Source organism: Falco peregrinus, chromosome 2 (assembly GCF_023634155.1).
Source record: "Falco peregrinus isolate bFalPer1 chromosome 2, bFalPer1.pri, whole genome shotgun sequence".
NCBI classification, from domain to species: domain Eukaryota; kingdom Metazoa; phylum Chordata; class Aves; order Falconiformes; family Falconidae; genus Falco; species Falco peregrinus.
Genome location: NC_073722.1, coordinates 124143158 through 124166762, shown reverse-complemented (window position 1 = coordinate 124166762; position 23605 = coordinate 124143158). Strand labels below are relative to the sequence as shown.

The 23605-nt window shown below is 41.1% G+C and overlaps 1 protein-coding gene across 1 annotated transcript in view; it reads right to left on the bottom strand.

The window, feature by feature from the left end:
* Positions 1-22662, bottom strand: part of GNA13 (G protein subunit alpha 13) — a 29338-nt gene extending 6676 nt beyond the window's left edge. Inside the window, exons 1-3 of the mRNA XM_005237518.4 lie at positions 22298-22662; positions 20293-20519; positions 3047-3097 (exon numbers count right to left, since the gene is read on the bottom strand). Of these exons, the coding sequence (XP_005237575.1) occupies positions 3047-3097; positions 20293-20519; positions 22298-22580 (561 nt within the window). The 5' untranslated portion in view covers positions 22581-22662. The remainder of the gene's footprint in view (positions 1-3046; positions 3098-20292; positions 20520-22297) is intronic.
* Positions 22663-23605: the final 943 nt, after the last annotated feature.

Here is a 23605-nt window from a genome sequence, read left to right as displayed (position 1 = left end):
ACCTTGTCTGATTAAAAGCAGCATCCTTAAAGGATATTAAGATTTTTCTCTTTATTTATTAAATTTATCTTGGGTCTCTTCTACCAAGAATTGTTAAGAGAGGAGGAACAATCAGAGGAACAGGGCAGTAACTGTATTGAATGTCACTGGGCACATGTGAAGGGATTTTGAATAAAGCTGACTGACAACATTTTGGCAAGAGAATGTCACAGGTTCAACACTTAACGCCATTTTTCAAGCAGGAACATATAGTCTTTTGTTATTACTCAGGAAGTTAGTCTGAAGTTCTCCGACAAAATCAGAAAGTCTTAGGAAAGCTCAGGAGTGATTGAAATTATTAAAGTAAGTAAATAAATAAAATCAGTTAATATAATAGGCAAAGCCCTATATACCTTCAATATTGAAACAAAGGCACGAAGCAAACTCTTCTGGGACTTGGCCTGTAATGTTTATTCAGTAAAGCTTTCAAGAACAAGGAGCTTATCCCTAGAATTCCTGACAAATTCCCTCTCAAGTATTATTACTCATTTAAAATTCCTTCCACACTTGCAACCACAAAAAAAATTCTTTCAAGTGCTTTCAAGCTCTACATGCACAGAAGATCTACCATGTTTTATACGAGATAATGGCTACCCTGATGCAAAAGCCTGCAAATGAGCACACTGGAAGTCAAGTGTTTGGTATACAGCCATCATCTGGCTACAGAAAATGAAATACAGCAACTCCTAAGAAAACTCCCAGTATTTTAGTTGTCTTTTGGAAGGATGATTGTGTTTTCTCCCTCATGCCCAGATCCTTGGGATTCTAGCAGCTTGCCAATGTAGCAATTCCGAACTAGCCCTTTTCTCATTGTTGATCCAAATTCTCCATATCTGAAGACTGCAGCATTAGGCAAATACTTTCCTTGGATGGCAATGAGTATTATTTTTGACGTCCTTTCCATGTTTCATCATTATCAATTGGTACTTTTTCTGCAGGCACCCCCAAGCACACTCCTTTTCTACACTTTGCCCAATCTTCCATGTTGACCACTTTCTTTTTCACCATCTTCCAGTTTTGGTTGCTGTTGGTGGGTTTTGTTTGTTTGATTGGTTGCTTTTTTTTTTTTTTTTTGGGGGGGGGGGGGGGGGGGGGAGCTAAGTTTGTTGTTATTTTATTTTCTGTGCAGCTCTTCCCAAGGATACATATTTATATTGACTCATGTCATGTGCTTTCTTCCTGAATTATCTCCTTCCTCAAATTCACTACAGTCTGTTTTCTTCTAAATGACTTATTTTGGTTATCAGGTAGCTCTTCTGGCTATCACATCACTGTTTGGCTAATTAAAATTAGAATTTAAGGCATGAGTAAGTTCCAATCACAACATGGAAAGCAATGTGTCTCTATGAGATATTTTGAACACAGACAGTCTACATTGGCAGTTGAAATAACAACAAACAGTTGCAAGGAATCCAGCCGATCCTATGTGTATATGCCAGCCAGCTACTCCTATTTTGCTGATCTGATTAAATCTGAACATTAAGTTCTTTCCCCTACACGCTGTTATCACCAGCTCCCTTTTGGCAAGAGGCAGATGAATTGCAGGTCTATCTGTTTATAAGCAATTTAGTTGCAGGCCAGCTCAGTTTTATCAGATAACAGATAAAACCAGTAAAATACTTATATTAATATTGTTTGGGGAAATAATCACTACACAAGTCTTGTATACAGGTAAGAAAAAACCAGAACCACCTTCACTCAGTAACAAAACTTAGCTAGCACTTTTTCCACAAAGACCATTTTATATGACAGCAGGTCTTGAAGAGTCCAGCCCCTCTGTATCTCAAAAACCATTTGGTCTAACTTTAAACTGGAAAAGCTGCAATTCAGATCTCAGCATTCCCACAGCAACATCAGACCTACAGTAAGTGCCTCTGTACATAAAAATATATAAAAAAAACCAAACCCAAAAAACAACCTAGTGACTTCAAGCTTCCTGCTTTAATCAAAGAATGGACCAAGGTTTCTAAATAAAGAACTCTGAAATGAGGCTGCAAAAATCTTCACTCAAATGGGTGGGGGTGGAAACAAAACAAACAACATTTGAAACTGAAGTGGCACTGGATTCAAAGACCATGAGAAATCCACCATTAGCAGGAAGTTTAGCAGTTCATTAAAGTGAGTGCAGTTCTTGTACTGCCTTATAACTCAAGACCAAACCAACATTTCAGAGAGCAAGCACTGGAGCTCTCAAGCAAGGTATCTGGGAAGCGTATGCGTTCTGCAAAATGATCACCAGTGCTCTAGTTAGAAAAATGACAGTTCAAAGCAGAAAAAGTCTGGCTTAAAATCTAATTTTTATCTGTTTAAAAAAAAAAAAAGAAATTAAGCATGATGTAACAGAATTCAATTGAAGTGGTTTGGATTCCTTCACCATTTGTTAGACATCAGCTGGAAATCGCTGTGGAGAAACTGCCTCCCCATGGAGTTCAAGCTAGCATCCCATTTTCAAGGCAGTTTTTCCACATGCCATTTCTGCACAACACGACTCCTGAATATCGGCATACAACTTCATTACTCAAGCAATAACCAACATTTCTATCAAAAACTACTCTACATAAGTTTCAGATTTTCCCCCAGAGGAAACAGATTTTATTCTGTACCAAGTTTATTTACTTTAAAGGTAGATACTACAGAAAGGTACCACTTACCTGCGCACTGATTTAACTTAAGTGTTCCTAAGTGGACATGTAAAAACAAAGGCAGTCATCTTTGGGTATCAATTAGCGTAGAAGTACTTTAACAGTCTTCTGAACTGAACAAGCTTTTGCAACTTGTTTTTTGTTCAAATTCTACAGAACTTTTATTTCCAGAAAATCTCTTGGCCCTTGCATTGCCCTGTGTTACTGACAGTCAGTGATGAAATGCTGAGATAATGGGACAGTCAAAGTTAATTAAAGTTATCTGAGTAGAAACTGATTACATTTCATCTGTTTAAAACTCGGAGATCACAAAGACTACTTAAAACTCAAGACTGAAAAAAAAAAACCCACCCCACCACACTTACTTGTTCTCCAAGTTTATCCAAGTTGTCCAAGAAATACTTTACAGATTCCCCCTAAAATAAAGCAAACAGTTATTTTAAATAAGCAGCATACTTGATCCCAATAGTTTACATTTCGAAGTCCAGTTAATTTACCAAAATCTAGATTTAAGTCTTTTAAGCTTTAATCGCTACCCTTTTTTTAAAGCGGCTATCCAAAGAATACAACTGACATTTTATTCTTAGGCCAGTTAACATTTAAGCGTAAAAGCATGCGCAGGCACATTTGTAATAGTTAAATTGTCTCCAAGTTTAGAATTGCTTAATAAATTCTACAGTGTTATCCACAGGGAGTACCAACGAAACAACCATGCCTTCATTATGAAAAGACAGAGTCTTCTAACCCTTTGTAGAGTCTGCACATAGAGGTGTACAGGTACAGGGATTAATCACTGGAGGCAAATTAATTTAACTGCATTGCCACACAATCCCATTCACACAGGTACTTCCCCCGAACATGGCAAATGACTAGCAGACTACAGGATAAGAAGCCACAACAGATGAAGCATTTCACTGAAGTTTCCTATCAAAGACCAAGCTGGACAAGAACTCCTTACTCTGGGAGTAACAAACAGAGCTCTGTGCTGCCATACTGTATGGTATCACATCTACTATACAGGTTATCTTCTTGGTTCAAGCCATCGCTGTCCTTGCAAACAGTAACTGCAGTTTTTAACCCCTCCAGTAATGCAGAACTAAAGACTGAACTACAGTCAGCTTTCCAGAACTCCGTTAAGGTGCTGGGATCAAGGAAGAACTCTTGCAAGGCTGCTGCTGAACCCGAGTTCACTTGCAATAGGTAATGTACTAACTGAATTCACTGCAAAGGGAAGTAGTACCTTTTCAGGATTCTCAGCATCACCACAGAAGCAGAAACATGCTGCCTGTTGAAAGCTCTTGATTACCAAGCTGTAGCTTATTTACTTTATAGTAAATACAGAAAAGAAACCATCTGTGTTTTCACTCTCTGGATGGAAGAGCAAGAATTCTAACTGAATTTTCTTGATGAGAAATTCAAGAAGCATCCAAGGCTGGGGTGACTACATCTAAGCCAGACAAGTGAATCAGAACAAGAATGACACCCTGATGATGACTTCCCTCCGCACCCCTACTCGAATCTGAACTCTGCAAACTTAGCTAGGAAAAATATCAAACCTCAACTGTTAAGCTGCGTCATCTAAGCAGCAGTTAAGTAGTGTAGGATAAGTAACAGTCCAAAAAGGGTTCTGGCAAACACATAAGCCAGGTACCTTTGCAAGTTTTCCAGGTACTAAAAAAAGTTACATAATACAAGTAGATACCACACCTTTAAGTGTGCAATTTGAACATCAACTTGTCATTAGGCAAGACTGGGACTCTGGTTGAAACATGTCTTGTGCTCAACACACCTGCAGGGAGAGTCCAACACAGTTCTACCACCTTATTTTTTTACCTTGTATTTGGCTTAACGCTAGTGATTTTCTCTAGGGTGACAAACTGCAGCAGTAACACTAACCATTTTTAAAGCCTGGCAGCACACACCAGCAACTGCTTGCAAGGATGGTGGCTGTATATTACACCTGTGTGTTTTTTCAGCACTTCAGAAATCCATTCTAGGCTCAATCCTGTAAGGGAAGCGTGCAGGGAAGCGCATTCCTATAATAAAGATACACAACCTTGATGCACAAATCCATCAAGCTTCCCAAGCAGGAGTAACAGGATCAAATTCAGGCCTCCCCAGTACTAAGACCACTGTTTGTAGCTGAATATTAAGACAAAATTAAATTTAAGGTCAGACTTGATTTCTTTTTTAGGTCCTAGCAGGAGCTGGCAACCCTCCATCCATCCCCCACAGGACTACATACAAATCACAGCCAGCTTTCAGGCTCATTAAGTGGAGGTAATTATTTTAGAATGCCTGGGCCTCAGCCGCTGTAAGTGTGCGCGTGTTTGTGTGCGTATGCATATATATATATTTTAATCTTAGACACCTCTTTTTTTATACAACTTATGGCAATGGCTACTCCCTAAACCAGCATTAACTCCACAGTACTGGAATGCATGAGTTACTACCTCTCCTTTAAGTCCCGGGGCTTACTGCTATTACAATGGATTGAGCAGTCGGAGCAGACAAGTCAGTCACAGCCTGTAAAGGTCACAAAAAAAACCCAGAAGCAGCTTCCCAAAAGAAGGGATTTCCTGAAAACACAAATGCAAAATGCATCGGCTTGCAACAACAGCAATGCTCTACAGCCATACATCCAACAGTAAAGTAACTGCCAGAAAGCTCACAGAGAAGACTGCTTAGTTTTGTAGGCTGTCATGTACCAAAGCTGGTAGTAGACAAATATCAAGGTGGCCATTCTGAAACTTAACGAGATTAAACTATAAAAGCAATCAATTATAAGCATAATACAGTTCCTAAAGCAGTGACATAGCAGTTTCCCTCCTCCACATCTTCAGCTCACTCACTGGCTTCTTCCCTTACGAAGAGCTATTCAGACAACTAATACAACATACCAAGAAATGCTGTCAACCTGACTCAACTCTGTATTTAAGGCTGAAAGTTGTTCTGTCATTGGCTTTTATAAATTTGCATGGCATCAAGAATTTACAACAGCTTCAAGCCCACTAATTTTCTATCTGACCTGCACATCTTCATATTAGCAGGCTAAGTTCTGCTAACTACAGACACTCTCGAACAGCAAACTACCACAACAGATTTTTATCAGAATGCACTACTGTAGAACTGAAGTGTTTTGTCCCATTTTAAATGAGTTTCAAAAAGGCAGCACTACAATGCAACGAAGCAAAACTTCTGATCTTTTTCTAAAGGGGTGAACCTGTGTATTTTACGCAATAATGAAGATAAACCCACTGAAAAAACCTACCACACAAAGGAAAGCTTTAATGCCAGCAACCGTTAAAACTGAGTGAGAAAACTATCTGTTCACAACCTTGTACAACAACAGTTCCAAAGACAGTTTCTATGTTAGGCTACTTTTTTCTTGATATTAGATACAGAACTAGATCTCACTCTGTAAATCAATGACAGCAGCTATATTTAAACAGCTGTATTCAACAGACAGTTGTCGCATTCTAAAATTTCCCTTTAGACAAACTGTAAACTCTCTGGTTTACCCGATGACTAGAAAAAAGAAACTGGGTTTCCCCACTCTGCCCCACTAACTCCAGTGTGGCTCACCGCGTCCAGCCCCTGCCATGCGAATGTTGCAGCAGTCAATCTGCTGCCGTCATGCCACAGAAGAGCCACACCAAGGACAAAATCACTAGGACACTGAGAACTGCAGGATCTACCCCCATTAAAAAACTCTATAGTTCTCCATTACATTCCCGTTGTCTTCACACCCATGTTCTGTGTGCACATACGATGGAAATTCAAATGGTGGATTTGTTGGGGTTTTTTTAAATGCAGATGATTCCTTTAAAGTAATTTTTACAGTTGAGCAGTTCTGAACTGCAGTGTGGTTGAAGGCTACCAATGACCTGTTACACTGCAGGAACCACACCACTGGGCCTTACTCGTTCACTGCCCGCTTCCTTCTACTTAATGAGTAGGCCCAAAGATGCCAAGAGAAGTGACAAAGTCAAGTGCAAGCTTGAGCGCATCTCTCATATGCATGCTGACATACTGCAATAAAGCAAACTTTTTGAACACACCCCAATACAACAGAATGAATGGCCTATACAGTAGCTTCAAAGATCTTCCAGTGTTAGGAGACTATGCTTTTACTCTTTTAATACAGTATTAAAATAAATCTTATCGGAATACCAGATTTAAGCAATTACATTGCTTGCTTGTACAGGACTCCCTATACACATCTCAGCTGCAGCCCTTCAGCCTCCTCCTGATTCAGAAATGCATGTAAACCACAGGAAGTTGACTGTTAAATAACTTTATTCATAACTGTCAAGTATTCCATTTTCAGAAAGGTTTGATTCAAAACAGCTTGTGTGCCTCCTGAAGACTTGTGATCCTTACTGAAGAAAGCCAAGCCAAGTCATTTCATCATGAACATACAAATGATTTACAAGAAAACACAACCAACTCATATTCTTATCAAGGTACTTGGTTACAACAGCAGCTTCCCTTACAACATCACATTTATTTTAAATAGTCTTGCTCATGCCCATACAATGAAATATCTCAAGTTTTATATAATGCACTTCTACAAAGACAGGATAACAGCACATATTGGTCATTTACCTATAAGACAATAGCATATTGCAGCTGCTCGTGTGGCCTTCTGAAGTAAACCAGATCAGTTATCTTTTATAAACAAAACATGGCAACAAGAAAGATTACTGTCTAAAATGTTGCTAGTTAGTGCCTAAAGCAAAGTAACCACAAAAATATTTTTTGGGAGGACAAGAAAAAAACAACAGAAAAACCCCTGCATGAAATACACAACAGATGAACACATCTTTTAAACCCAGGAAGTGGCACCAATTTATTTGGTTTCCATGATAACAATGTCAGCAATCTAAATATGATTTGTTGAAACCTTAGCATAGCCAAATGGCTTTTTAGCTGTTCTAGGGGAACACAGACTACATTTTTTCCAATAGCAATCACTTAATACTAATAAAAAAAAAGCATCAAATAAAGATTTAGTCATCACAAGGTTTAAAGAAAGAAACATACAATTTATCAAACCATCTATGTTTGGCTGCAGTTTCAATGGAACATACTGAACTGACAAGACTTATTAAGTATCTGAAAGAACAAATCAGATATTTAAAGAAAGTAAGAGATATAACTTAGTAACTCTAGAATTATAGGAACCAGCAAACATTTTCTCTTCCTGACCTTACTTGAGTATCTGGGAAAAAAGAAACCAAGACTTCCTATTTTATTTAATTAAAAAGAAACAAACAAAAAAAGCTATTTAAAAGCCTAGTTTAGCATAAGAAGGGGTAACTATAATGTTTTTAGGCTGGCATGTACATACCAAAATTGACATGCTAACCAAACCATCCACAACATGGGAAAAACAGCTTGAAGAAAGAAAGATGATGAAGGAATAACCAGAGCCTTAAAATTCTGCATCTTACAACACCTCAGTAATTCTTACAGCACATACTTCATTATGTATAGTTTTTTTTCTATTAGAGACAATGCAGATAAATCTGTATTTGAAGATTTTGGCAAAGAATCCAGAGAAAAGAATCTCTTTCCTTCACACCCTACCCCAAGCTGATTCAAAAGACGACTGACTGCAAATCAATAGTGCTACTACTGAAGTTTCACCAGATGTCTTCTGAAATTTTAGTAACAAGCACAGAAATAAGGAAGTGTTTCAGTCAAACCCTTGCAGATTTCCTAGTGGGAGAGGTATCAGAGCACTACAACGTCCTCCCCCTCCACCCAAATGAGCGATGGCATTAACACTCCACAAAAGAGGCAGATGATCCAGATGATACATTTATACCATGAATGCACCTAGCCCTAATTATATTACTGTACTCAAATCCACAATTTTCTTGATTGTTAGACCACAGAAGTTGAAACACCTTATGTTGAGACCTTGAATGGATTTGGTTTCTTTAACTGGCCTCAGTCTTAAAGGTAAATAAAATAATCTTGGTTCCCCCTTCACAGCTTTCAGGTTTCTACAAATTAACTTGTCTCGCCAGTCATTCTTCCCAGAGCTTTCTAATGAGGATTCCTCTTTCAAACACATCCCAGTCAACAGAATAGGACAAAACTTCTACACATTCATACTTATAACTTGTTTATTCAAGGAACTAAATTGAAAAACCAGATACTTTCCCTATTTTATAGCAACAATTCAGCAACTTGCTTTGTTCTCCTAAGGCAAAGGGAAACAATTTGTTTTCAAATTGCCACTCCTATGCTCTAACACTAGATATAGGGCTCTCTCTTTAAGCAGCAATTTTATTAGCAGTGTTTTGAGAGTTCACAATAAGCATATACAATAACTAATTTTTAATAAGGGTGCTAAAGGTATTAAGTGGAAAGTGTTGAGGTAAGCAACAGTACATTTACTTACCAAACTGCAAGTCTGGGTCAAAATACTTAAGTGTACTAACACAAAACACATTTCCTGCAGAGAAGCATGTTTCCTTTTTCTAAGTGTCAATTATGGCCAAAGTTATGGTAAAACCAGCATAAACTGGCACTCCCGCCAAACAAAGCAGTCCCCATTTATGCCCACATGAGCATTATTGCAGCCATGTGCACAGCAGCCAACTGTTCCCGTGTTAAACTAATCCCCCCCCCCCCAAGAAGGAAGGGCAAACTGCTTTAAAATGGCACTGCTGCCAGCGGAACCATGAGCAGACCAGACTTCAAAGGGCTAAAGCACAGACAGCCTATGTCAGGATCAGACATTTCTGGATCTCCCAGCTTCTTTCTCTCCAGCTCAACCATTTGAATAATCTTTCAAATCTGATCTGCCCATTTTCATAGGTAAAGTTTAAGTACATTGGGATTAATTGCCGCTTCTTGGTAAGATCGAAGAGTTTCAGATGCAGGCCACATCTGCTGGTACAGAAGTACAAAATAATCCTGTTCTCTACCAATACACGTCACAAAGACATCACAGCTCATCCCACCTCAGAGCACTAACCTATTTCCTCTTTTCAGTGCTTCCTGTTTGTAGCTTAAGTTGTATTTGACTTATTTCAAAGCAATCAGGACAGCATCACGTGGCATAGAAGTGAAACCTGACGTGTTGGGTCACACAAACTGAGTATCTGCCCTAAAAAAAGGAAAGGTTGAAGTCCTGACTCATAGAAGTGAACTTTTGCAAAATCTTTTGCTAGGAGAGCGGAATTTGTATTCAGAACAGCTGGATCACATTGGGTGGAGAGTGCTCAATAGCACGAAGCTACAAACACACCAAGAAAGGGAGGAGCCACACCAAGTTTATTTCATGACTGACATTTTTATGTTGCATAATGGCATTAACAAAGAAAGGTGAAGAGGTTTAAGAAGGGTTTTAACCCAATAGTAACCCCTTAATCTATTATCCCCTATTTGCCACGTAATCCAATTAATCCACAATTCTCAAAATGTGCATAACAAATGGAGGGAGACAGAGCACGCCAATGTGAGCTCTCGCACTACAACTACCCAGCTGCATCTGCAAGCTGCCGGGTACCCAGGAGCATCGCTCCAGCTGCCATACCCAGACAGCTGCGAGCAAAATACTCCAATTAAGGCTCCAGTACCAGCTGTTTCTCCTTCTCGCACTGAATTCAGTTTTGCACTTACTTTCATAGTGCCTCATTCACTTAGGTCAGATTCAGATTTTCTCCAATCAGCAGAGCCTTTCTATAGTTTCAGATATAACATGCTATTCTAATTAACCAAATGAAGACTTGATCAAGCTAAGAACTTAATCCATGCACTAGTATACCATAGAGCAATTTGTTCAACAAAGCTTGCTTAAAAATATGAAAATTCACTACAGCTTTTAGGCATGAAACAGCATTCCATTAACTACAGAACTACAATTTCTTCCACACAAGGCACTCCGTTATTGTCTTTCTAACTAATTCTGAAAGACTACTTTGAAACCAGGATGCGCCCTATTCTATAAACAGCTCAGAATTTTAAGAAACTGCATAGCTTCGAGTTGTATGAAGTGATACTCCATTTGTACAAATCAAGAGCAAAACCCAAAAGTCTGCTGAGACTCTTTCCCAGAATTAAAAATGCAAGGAATACATAGCATTCTTCCTGGTACGCAATTTTCCTTAGGATCACCAATGCTTCCAAATAGGAAGCAAAGTCAAGTCTACTGCAGCCCCTTCTAGACATCAGAGCCAGGTTAAGAAATGCAATAAACAGCATATGGGGCACAACACATGCAGAGCCAGAGCTTCTAATAAAGATGCTTCTGTTTGTCAGAAACTGAACAGAAATTAAACCATGAAAACAAATTAGGATATGCTGTCCACAAGATCAGGTGCACTTTCTTTCTTTAAAGATCTTTTTACTCTCTCCCTTAGTAAGTATTTACAATCTAAATTCCTCTTCCAGAAAGTTTACCTTAGGAAAGACACCGATACTTTGCAAAAGATTTTCAAATTTCACTGATGAAACAAATATTCCAAGTCACGGCACACACGCAGACCTAGAAGTCATATGAAAACATGCTCTGACCAAGATGAAACAGCCACCTCCCAATTACTATTTACACTTTGGGAAGCATCTATATAAACTTCAGATGTTTTGCACACAAAACAGACTGGAACCAGACTGTAAACATTTGCTCTTCGTTCAGTGCACTGACCCACTGGCTCCATGACTTCATGTGTTTGCTACTCAAACTGCATTTAATCTAACACTGAAGCAGTAGTGGGTCTGTAAATCTGCCATCCATCATTTAGAGCTTTACTTGCTTCCAAGTTGTACAAGACTGGCACAGGCTCCCAAAAACATGACAAATATTTGGCATGTGGAAAACATATCGGCACTAAAAGTGGCCAGATTGAACTTTAAGATGCTTGAAAAGCCCATTATTGCATACACTGTAAACTGAATCACTACACTTCAAAAGCAGAACCCTACACTAGACACCAGTGCATGCACTGAAGTATCCCTAGGATTCAATCTTAGAGTACATTTGGTGCCTGTTTCAGCCTCATGAGAAACGCTCATGACCAAATGCTTTTTAGTTCCTTCCTCTGCCTCAATTAGCAGAATCCATTTCAATTAAGTTCGGGTATTTCTGTTTGCAAAGGGTGACATACTAATATATAAGATCCTGTTACAAGCTATCTGAAAAAGATTCAGTGATAATTTACCAGGTCTTGTGAAAGACCTGCATGTACCATTAGATAAATGTTAATATTTTTAGAAACGTTAAAACCTGTGTCTAAGGCACTCAAAGTAAGGTACACAAGACTCCTAAATAGCAGCAACATCCAAGAGGTTGCAAACATTTCACATCACTTGTAGAATGTCATACTAGAAATCAACTAAAACCAGAAAAACTAGAAATAAATTACTAAAGCAACTATGTAACTGTTTGCTAGTGAAAACAGTGAAAGGTCCCAATATCACCCACATGTGGAATTTTAGTAGATGACCCTGCACCAAGTTTTTTTTTACATGCTACTCTGTGTAGGTATTTTGAATTACAGATGGGTGTCAGCCCACTGTGTTTCCTCCCCTGGAAATTCTGTGTCCTCTTTATTTGGTCACCAGTGGCTGATCAAATACCATCATGTGCCCAGTGAGAAGCACTTGCAGGTGGTCTGCTGATACTCCCATTGGTTTGCTTAAAATTATGTCTCTGACATCACTGAACAAAGGAAAAAGATACAGAAACTCATGTATGATTATGCATTCCTGTACCTCTTATCCATAAAAAGAATTTGGGGTCTTTCCAGTTCCTTGTTTATGTCACTGAAGAGGAACATTACATTATAATCCACTTATTTTAACTGAGGAGACTATGAAGCACTGGAAAAACATTTAAGCATTTTTAAGAACTGTGCAACATGGTACAGTGAATTAAGCGTTGTAAAAGGCAGCTCACTGCCTGTTAAGAGTCCAAAAAAATTATTCTCTGAAATAGTTGAAGTTGCCCATTATTGTGATGATAAAGAACTGGGGGTATTTTCTGTATTTAGAAGTCCTCAACTTTTCCAGCTCTGTTACCTGATGTTTCTTGTTAATGCAGACATGCCAGTGAAGAAGATACTGGAAATAATTTAGGACCATCTTTAGCTGCTGATACAGTCTTAAAGAATTTTATTAATAATTTAAATCTGACCCATCAAACTACTTTGTTTGTAGAGTATAAGGGTTGTAGAGTATAACGGTGAGTCTTTGGGATTATTCCAAGATTTTTACTTGGATTAAATATATTTATCGTTTGAGGCTAAAGAGTTAACTAATATTGTGTTCTATGACCCATTTAATAATCTTTAAGATATGAAAAAAGGCTTCATATTCCACAGCAATACAAGACACCACTTGGCATCAGCTAGACTCCATTAGCACCATCAGTAACACGGCTCTACACCTTCTGAACTTCTCAACTACATTGCAATAAATGTAGATACTTACAAAAAAACCACTAAGCACCAGTAGGCACAACACTGGTATGGTATCTTGCCTTCCACGTGAAAACTAGTACAGTTATTCTATTGCTTTTCGTGCATAGTAAGGTCAGCTGCACTTACGTTCTCACATTTTCTTAAGCAACTTCCTCAGCTACCACAAGCTAAAGTTTCCTACCACTTTGCTAGTTCTGCATGAGGTACAGCATGAACTCAGAACTTATAAATAGCATTTATCATTAACTGAAGTTTAGGTCAATAAAGACAGCCAAAACAGTCATCCAAATACAACCTGAGTGTAGTATGTGCTCAGTGAGAGCAGACCTAACTAGCCTCTAAGGCTGAAGTCTTGTTACAGTAAGCTCAACTTAGGGAACAGCAGCACAAATCAACACAGCCCCTGGCACAGCATCTTAATCCTAAAGGATCCCATATTTACATATGAAAAAGATCATTCTATATTCTTTGCCTCAGGTGCAAAATTAATTTCAGCTATATAGATGGAAGATCACAGCTGCATTCATACCACATGTTTTGCCAGCATGGAGACTTGCTGACAGCTATGAATATTGCAACTTTGTAGTGTAGATCGGGCTTATATTTAGTAAGTCATTTCCAAACGGACAGAGAATGGCATAGCCATTGCTACATTTAAATTCTGTGAAGTAATGTAATGAGACAGTTCTACAGGTACTAACATGTAGTATCTTGCACATTAGTAGCCAGCAAGGAATCGGCTCTGAATGAATGTCTGTACCAAGGTCTCATGTTACACTGGAAGCAGCAGAAGCAGCAAAAGCGCATCTAACACATTTGCGTAAATTCAAAAGAATCTGCTGAGAACAGGTTCACACATTTGAGATGTGTGAAAGGCTGAGAAAGGTTCTTCCTCTGAAGTCGTTAGAGGTTGTTGGTGTGCACAGCATATTCAGAAGGGCACTTACATATTTTACCATTATTTAATCAAGGCTCAGTTATAGAAATCCAAATTTTTGCAAAAAGTAGGTCACCTTTTAGTCTTCCACAACAGAAGGTTCAGAAAATTAAGGCATATGATTATCAACACGACATAGCTTGTAAAAGACAGAGTATGTATAAGAACACATGGCTCTGCCCCCACACTGTATTGTGAAAGTCCACATTTTAAAAGCAGTGGTTCCCCATAAACAGGTATCTGGATTGAGTCAGAATTAAAAATTCCATCCTCAGAGGCTGCACTGAAACCACACAGAAAAGATACACTTGTACAAGCTAACTGTAGCACACAGGACCCTAAACTAGCAATCTTGGTTGGAAGATAGTATGCTTCCATTTAGCTTGTGTGCTGGGGTGACATGTCCAGGTGAAGATAGCTCCCACTGGAAGACCTCTCAGTCCAGAGCCACATCCATGCTTAAAAATCATAGTGACAAAAAATAAAAAAAGTTTTAAAAAAAGAAAATCAGTAACACTCAGAAAAAATTATAGCAAAGATGTTCTACAGAAGAACTAGATTAGCTTGCACTACAACATCAATTGGCAATATAAGACCATTCCTCTCCAAACACTTCAATACTTCACTGCTAACAAGAACAGTCAGCAGGCAGGAAAGGAAGAGTGGTGGAAAGAGAAGGCGGCAGTCCCAGAAACAGTCTTCTAAGGCACAGTGACTTCAAGTCCCAATTTGGAAAACAATTTAAAAAATGGCACTTTATGATAAATGTAGTATAACAGTTCACATGAAGACCTTTCAGCTTGATTAAAATATTATGGTCGATTCCCATTACCTGAGCACTAGTATACACATTGAAGGGTTTCTGGCAACAAACCAAGAATAAAGGAACTCAAGCCTCCTTAATGTTTGACTCCAGTGTTAATCCCTATACAGAGCCTTATTAATACGAACCCAAAGCCAGCATTATCTTGTCATTGGGGCAGGAAAAACAGCAAACCTTCAAGAATTCCGAGTCTTTTCTCAGGATTTGAAGGACTCATTTTTAAATATAAATTTGCAAAGCACTTTTCTTTCCATAGTTATAGCAACAATCTTTGATAAATCCTTTTCACATAACAGATGAAAGATGGCAAGTAGCTCTAACTTATCCAAGGGCTTTAAGGAATCATGCTCACTGTACACATGCTATCCTGTGATTTGATCTTTGGCAAACCTATTGACTGGGAAAAACAGTTCCTATTTCAACACATACAAAGCAGCAGCTTTTTGTTTTCCCCACAGAAATCTAAGCAATATTCAGTGTAATTACAACATCATATTTAAATAAAGTAACACTGAATTACACGATTAAGTGCCCAAACAGTCAATGCATGTGTTTACAGAAACATTGGGTGACTGGATCTGGTGTCTGTAACGAAAAAGATTTTCTATCAGTCTGAGAAACTTTCTACCAACAGTTTATGCACTCAAGCATGTCCTAATAGAAGCACCACCTACACACTTCAAGCAGAAACAGAGTGGGACAACTGAACACCCAACCCCAGAACCAAGAGGAGATCTGGGAAAGGAAGAGGGGAAGACATCGCTATCCTCCAGCTTAGGGGTGTGAGGAGGCTGCAGAAGATGAATACCAGCAGGAGTATCAACACATTACAGAGGGCACAAGCTATTGAAAGGCTTCTGAAATTTAATCTTGCAAATATGGTGTAGATGCTTTTAAAGCATGACGGGTAAGATACTTTTTTACAGGTTCTGTGCTTGTGACTTCAGAGAGACGCTACGGGACTGACCGCGCTATTGTTTCATAAGATGGGCACCCACACTTGAGAAAGAGGAAGACCTCAACAATGACCAACATAGTCTGGCTTCAAACAGAGCTGACCTCCACAGGATCGCTACTCTATGATCAAGCACATTGCAAGGACCCGTCACCTAGGCACCTGAAAGAATGGTAAGTTTTGCTAATACTTTGCAGTGGCCATATGAGGACTCAGTATTTCCAGTAAAACTAATTTAATGTTCTCATGTGTACAACAGCCCCAGCAGTATTCAGAGACAGAACCCAGAAAATTCCAACCAGAATAAGCTAAAATACAATATTCCAGTAAACTGAACAACGCTTTTCAAAAATACAACCCTGCAACAGAAAAATGTTGCAAAGAAGCTGCAGCAAAACTAGCAGTGTAACTTCAAGCTGAACACGCCTTTTCCTGTCTTCTATAATCTGATCTAGCACTTGCAGACATGTCACAGAAGTAAACATGATCCAGATGTAAATGCATCATCCTATCTTCCTTACTGCATCGTCTGCAGTTCTATGCAAATGTGGACAGAATAAAGTGTTAACACTGCCCCTGTGCATTGCAGGTTCATGGCATAAAACCAACATTCAGCGTAATTTGCAAGTAGGACAAGTATCTACCTGAAGATCAACAACTGCTGGTAGCAAACATCCAAATCCACCCAAAAGTTAACTTTAACAAGAACAAACCTTTAACACATTCAAAGCTTATCATGTGTCTGAGCAACTGGGCTCTCATCCCAATTTTCCATTCTCAGAGAATTAAAGACTCCTGCAGACTACTTCAAAACGCTTCTCTGTTAACAACTCTCGCAGCAAATTCACGAAATGCAAGTCCATGGCAAACGCACCAAAGTGAGAGGCAGCGCACAACGGTACCCTTACTCAGAAGTGCTTTTCGCGGTGTTATTAGATATGCAGCAGCACAGCACTAGACGCTCCTCAGCTGCCAGTGCCTCAAAGCAGATCTCAATGAGAACAGCAAACCTTTACAACCACACAGCTGAATAGCTCATGAGTAGAAACATCAAGGCTAGGAAATGTCTAGTTAAATTGCTTTGCATGTTGCAGAGTTAAGATAATGGCTACGTTTATCCAAGTCATTTCAGGAGATTTTTGCTGGAAATCAACTTGCAATGAGAAACCTGAAATGTTAATCAGATGTCAGAAACCGTTAAGACTGATTCAGACTAACTCTGTAATTAATCTACGTTAGCCATCTGACTAGAGGCCACGAGAAAAGTAAGCGCGGTAGATGGAGAGAAAGCTTGAGGATAAGCGGAATCTTCAGTGTAAGTTACAGGGACTAAGCCAGAGCACCAAAATAGTCTTTAGTTAACCGTGTTAGTGGAACTATCAGCCAAATTACTTTGGTTTGTAATAAAATTTGAGGGATTATAATATTAACCACCTGAGAAGTATTGAAGTGGCATGTATTGTACTAAGCTGTAATTAGCTCTTTCCAGTTTTAAAGCACTATACAAGCGTGACCTAATGAATTTTCGTAATACTGCTGTTAGTGGCCAGAAGGCCCCTATTTTTATACCAAGGAAAATAAATCATATAGACTATCCCCATGACCACTCCAGTTAACAAAATGAGGAAGGACACTCCAATAAACTAGGCATGGAAATGCTGATTCCTAATTCCATTAAAATACAACCTAGTTCTGTTTTTCCTCTCTCATGCTGCTATAAAAAGACCACAACATTTCTTCAGGCTCCCAGCATCATCTCTGGCATTGTAAGTGAAAGATGATGGAGGAAAATGAAAAAAGCAAGAACAGCTCGATGATCTACATCACAAAAGTACATACATCTTTAAGTGTTAACCATATATGTGCAGAAATTTTAATCTTAAATCCTCTTTCTCTGTACTTCCTATCTGTCCAAGCTACACATGACTTCTACAATTACACTCTTGCTTCCTTTCCTCCAGAACTTCTATGTAAATTTTAACATTTTTCACTCCTTATCCATCACTGCTCTGTTCTTCATTTGCTCACTTCTACCTTTGCCCCAAAGTGCCCTATTCCCATGATAAACAATACTTTTCCAGCATTCCTGCCTGCGGGCTCTTAATATGAACCATGTTTTTTAGTGCAGTGTCAAACTCCTTGCAGTGAAAAAAGTTAAACTCACTCAACACTCTGAAGTCAAGAGGATATAGAGTCAAATAATACTCTTCTACCACGCTCAGTCCCAGCATTTTACACATTTTTTTAATGCCACTTTTCCCTCTCTCCTACTCATCTAATGATTGCTGGTCTCTCTCCTTTCATTACATTTTTGTGCCATAAGCAGTTGAACTGGAAGCAGAACAGTATTTTTCTCTTATTCCCCATTTTACAACGCTAAAATTTTCAGTCTTGAATCCTTACTTCAAGAGTCCGTACTCGATACAACTGAAACGTCTGTGTCTCTTCCAACTTCCCCCTGCTCTGCCTCCTGACTCGGGTACGCCTGTCACTCCCTCCTTAACCATCTGTGTCTTCTTTCCATATTATAGCACATATCTAAACTCTCTGAACACTCTTCTCCAAAGCCTGTCAGCAGGTACGGCAAAAATACATACCGCTTTCAGGAGTTTTCCGCCCGCCATCCTGCCACCCACATGCAGCTCTGTCATAAGTTACGCTTGAAGCTTACTGGGATAAAACTGAGACTTCACACTTGGCCAGCACTGATCACACTGCTTGCATGCAATACAATGACATCATTCAGCTTTGCTTTTTTTCTTCCTCATGTTTATAACTTGGCATAAATATGTCAGGCTGAGATTTTGAAAGGATTTAGGAAATAAAGCAATGTAAAGTATAAATGAAGCAGTTACCTTACTTTCAAAAATTAGTATTAGAACCGTACTCAACTATTAAGAGCCCTTAAAAAAAATATTCTTGAGTTCTGGCTAAAACACAACACGATCCATATATATTTTTGCAGAGAACATCATACAGATTTAGGGATTTCCAAAAGAAAGCAACAGTTGGGTTTTTTCCCCGGACAGATTCAGAGCACATTCTTCAAATCCTACTCAAAGTGAAACTCTGTACATGCTTCAGTTATGGGAAGAACCTAATTCTCAGAGACTCAAAGATGACAGAATAGTAATAGCTCCCTTTTCCTTCACTACTTAGCCTGAAGTCACTAAACATGCTTAAACAAAGACAAAACAATTTTATTTAACGGATTTTCAAACAGATTACTTCAGCACAGTGACATATGCACCAGAAAAGGATCCTGACTACAGTAGAGCAATTACCCTTTTACTATCACTTTGAAGGAAAAACACAAGGAGCAACAGGTCTCATTAGAAACTTATTTACATAGCTCAGAACTAGGCTGGGCAGGTGATAGGCTACTGGAGCACCTGCCCATTCTGCAATCTCTAGAAGACTTTCTGTGATCAGCGCAATACATATTTATAGTGCATTTACACAACCTATTTAAGTCAGAGTGTGATTACACAACATTCATAATAGCTCAACAGGAGACATCATCAGCTATTGTTCAGATTCACACTAACACAAAGGTTATTTTTAAGACATAAAAGCACAAAGCCACTTAGGTTTAAGACACCTACAAGTACAGATTTAATCTATTTTAAGGTTCTCAACCACTAACCCCCACAAAACCCTATGCCAGTGGCATTTACTACACAGGCCTATGAGCCAATAACCACCAAATTTAACTTAAATTCTTTGTTTCCTTTTGCAGCACTTGCATGGAAATGGAGCAAAGGGACTTCAGCTGTCACAGATAGTTAAAGCTCCAGCTCAAGAATCAAGACCCGTTACTTCTTCCTTTCCAACCCCACTATTGAACTGTATACTCCATCTCAGCCTCACTATTAAACTGTATACTCCATCTCCAGCTGAGAACTCCGATATAACAAAAATCTCATTACATGAGTATTAACATAGACATTCAAAATTAAACAGGAAGTATACAAAGGGAATGTTTGCTAGATTGCTCAAATTGGAATAGAGAAGGGAGTGGTTTTTAAATTCTTCTCATTAACCCATGCATATCTTTTCTTAAAAATCACGTTACTATAAAGTCTTCCTTTACTGCAAATCATTTTGTTTTGTTTTGGTTTTAAGTTGATACACTAGTTAACAAAGGGTGGAAATAACCATATGGTAAAAACACTATGCAGTTTCTAGCTTTGTTAGAAAACATAAAAGCCCTCTGTACTTCAGCTTTCTCACATATGAAATGAGGACAATTATGTCAAAAGCTCTTTATTATTCTTGGTTTTTTTAAAAAAAAAGGGGGCGGGGAAGAGATAAATGCATCTGTTTGTAATACCACAGTGCAACAGTCTGCCACTCAAAAATGCTTAAGGTCTGTAAGGATCAGTGTCTTACAGAAAAGCAACACAGGAACGAGAATCATACGTACTCAATTAAAAACACTGAAACACAAATCTTACCAGCTGGAATTCTCTGCGCCTGTCGTATGCATGCTGGATACCGCTATCCGCCCATAGAGCTCTTATGGCTGGAAGGTACTGTAAAAAAACTGCCGTCTCCACCATGCCTTGCACCACCATGACTGACCGAGTATCAAAAGCCATCATCGTATCTCCATTACTCTGGTTAGCAGGATCTCCCCAAGGGATATGAAGTTTCTCTCTGGCATCTACGAGGACTCTCACACCTTTAACAACATGAAAGAGCACTGCAATTAGAGCTTCCCAGCATCTACTATTTCACTAGCCTACAAATCTGCGAAGATTCAAACAATGCACTTACTCTGTACAGTCAAAGCTCAACAGGACTATCCACCCAGTAGGAAATCAGTTTCTGAAAGACCCATTCAAAGCGCTACATTTTCAGGTAATATCAAAACACAAGGTATTTGCCATCTGAAAACCATGGCCGTGATCAACAATATAATATCCATCCTACAAGTTAAACTCCTGAAAAAGTGCTGTTTTTAATTACTAAATCCCTAGTCCGTGCTACCAAGGAAACTTTTACCTGGCACGAACACAAGACAAACGAAGTATGTTTAAAAGCTTATTTCAGAGTATGTTAAACCATCAGACAGCTTATTTTAAGGTTCCCTACTTTTTGTATTCTTACAAACTTGGCATCTAGTTACTACTGTCTTTAACATTTTCAGAGATACAAAGACAGTATTTACTAAAATCACAGCACTTTTTAGAAAATATGGTTTCACTGCTGAAGTGCAGAAGGAGTTGCATCACCTAAAGATGTCCCTGCACTTTTTTTGTTGTTTTGGTAAACATTCTCTAGGAGAAAGAGAGTATTTTAAACCTCCCTTATAAAGGAATAAATCAAAAATTACTCTGCTCATACTAACAAGGGAAATTAATTCTAGTACTGATTTTACTGATGAAGAAGAAAAAGAAAATTCCAGAAAGAATAAGCCACCATAAAGACATGGGGAGAGGTATAAGAACATTAAGATGTAGTAACGAACAACTCTATAATAACATATTTGTTCAATGCCAAAGTATTTTTTCAAGCTTCACTCTCTTTCCATAATTTTTCAAACTGTCAAAAGCGATGACTGCAGGAAAGCTGCCTCCAAAAGAGATCTGCAGCTCCTACGGTGTATTTTCACAGAGCAGGAAGTACCTTACTTTATTAATAAACTATAACCTGGTCAACATACACGCTCATGATTTCTACTGCCTTGCTATTTATAGTTTTTCCGGGCTTGATTTGTAAACAGCTTTGTATAACCATTCTCCCTCGGAGTCACTGGAGCTCAGCTCCGGTCAAGCGCAGGGCCGAGGCCTGACAACCTTCGTTGCTCCCAGACGCTCACGGAGACCGTGCAGCTATCGCACAGCCCGAACCCAAAAGGCGACGAGCGATTTAGATCAGAGAGCGAAATAAGCGAGGGTGACAGCAGCGAAATCCAGAGCCGCTCCTACCCGTGCGCGGCGGTTCTGGCAGCGCACCCGTGAGGGGGGCTCCGTCCGTGGATGTGTCAGCCCCGTCCGCAGCGCCACGGCCGCGCTCCCCGCAGCAGGGCCAAGTGCGGAGGCGCTGCCCCCCGCCGCCAGACACGGCTCCCCCTCACGCCCCCTCAGGTGCATCTGCCCCCCATCCATGGCCGCGATCGCGCCACCGGGACCTGGCCAAGCCGGGACCTCACGGACCGAACGCGCTGCTCCGCCGGCAGGAGCCACGGCGGGGCCCCCGGGCAGCGCCCGCGGCGGGGCAGGGCCGGCGGCGCTGACATGCGGCGGGCCCGGCCGCTCGCCCTCGGCGGGAGGAAGGGTGAGGCGCCCCAAGCCAGAGCGCCGACCGGGCGGCAGCGGCCCCGCGGCTCCCCCCGGCCCGGGGGACCCCCCTCCCTCCGCTCCCGCCCGCAGGCCGCCGCCCCCCCGCCCTCCCCCCGCAGGCCGCCGGCCCGGTGCCTGGCAGGGCGGGCCGGCCTCGCCGCCGCCGCTCACCCACCCTTGATCACGTTGCTGTAGATGGTGGCGCGGAACTCCTCGCGGGCCGCCCGGTCCCAGTCCTGCCCGTGGATGATCCGCATCTGCTTGAGGAAGGTGGACTTGCCGCTCTCGCCCGCGCCCAGCAGCAGGATCTTGACGAGGCGCTTCACGTACGTCTTCTCGCGGTTGAGGCACTTGTCGATCTCCTTGGACTTGCGCTGCTGCTCGGCCTCACCGCTGGTGAGCAGGCAGCCGGGGAAGCAGCCCGACAGCACGGAGCGCGACGGCAGGAAGTCCGCCATCTTAGCGAGCACTGCCAGCGAGGGAGCGGCCGCCCGGCCCGGCCCGCACCAGCCCGCTCTCTGCCCGCGCACGCGCGCCCGCCGCGCCGCCCCGCCCCGCCCCACGCGCTCGCTCCCGCCTCACCCGCCCGCTCACGCCTCACCCGCCCGCTCACGTGACCGCGCGCCACCGCCCGCGTCACGTGACGCGCCCAGCTTCCCCCCCCCCCTCGCAGCCCGCCTCCGACGGGAGGCATCACGTGGCCTTCGCTCGCTCCAGCCCGTAGCGGGGGCCCCGCCCACCGCGGCGACTCACAGGAAATGGCGGGAAGCGGCGGCGGGCGCTGCCGGCTGTGAGGCTGGCGGGGCCGCGTCCGTAGCCGTGACCGAGGCGAGGCGTGTGCTCACCTGAGGGACCGTGAGGCCCGGGCTCAACCCGTCCCACCGGCGACACCGCCGCCGGTGCAGGGGAGCTGACAGGCGGGCGGCCGGGGGAGGTCAGCCCTCGGTCAGGGGGGGCAGGATGACTCTTGCCAGCTAAGCAGTTTTTGTTCTCGGTACCAAAAGAAAACAGTTTCGTTAGAACGCTTTGAACAGTTTGGCACGTACTTCCTCTTTGCTCCTCTGAGGAGAGCTCTCCAGTACTGCTAGGATACAGCACCAGGCTGAGCAAACACACTGCTGCTGGGCCTCATGCAGGGACTGCGTGCAGGCAGAGTGGTAAAAAGCCAAGGGAGCTCTTTATCCCGTTCCTAAGTTTTAAAAAAAACAAAGAATTTTCAAGTGCTTAATAGTAAAACTTTCCTAAAAGTTGGCAAGCCTTCCAAGGGGTAGCGCAAATTATAAGCTAAGGGACCCACAAGGACTGAAAATGCCACTCTTTGTGTGACCCATTTCTGAGCACAATTGTTACGTTCATCATTTGTGCAAAAAATTACCGTCAGTTACACCAGCATAGTGCAAGGTGATACAACTCCACTGCCTACACAGAAACAGACTGGCTGAAGATGTCCATAAAATGAAAGACAAAAAGAGACAGTAACGTT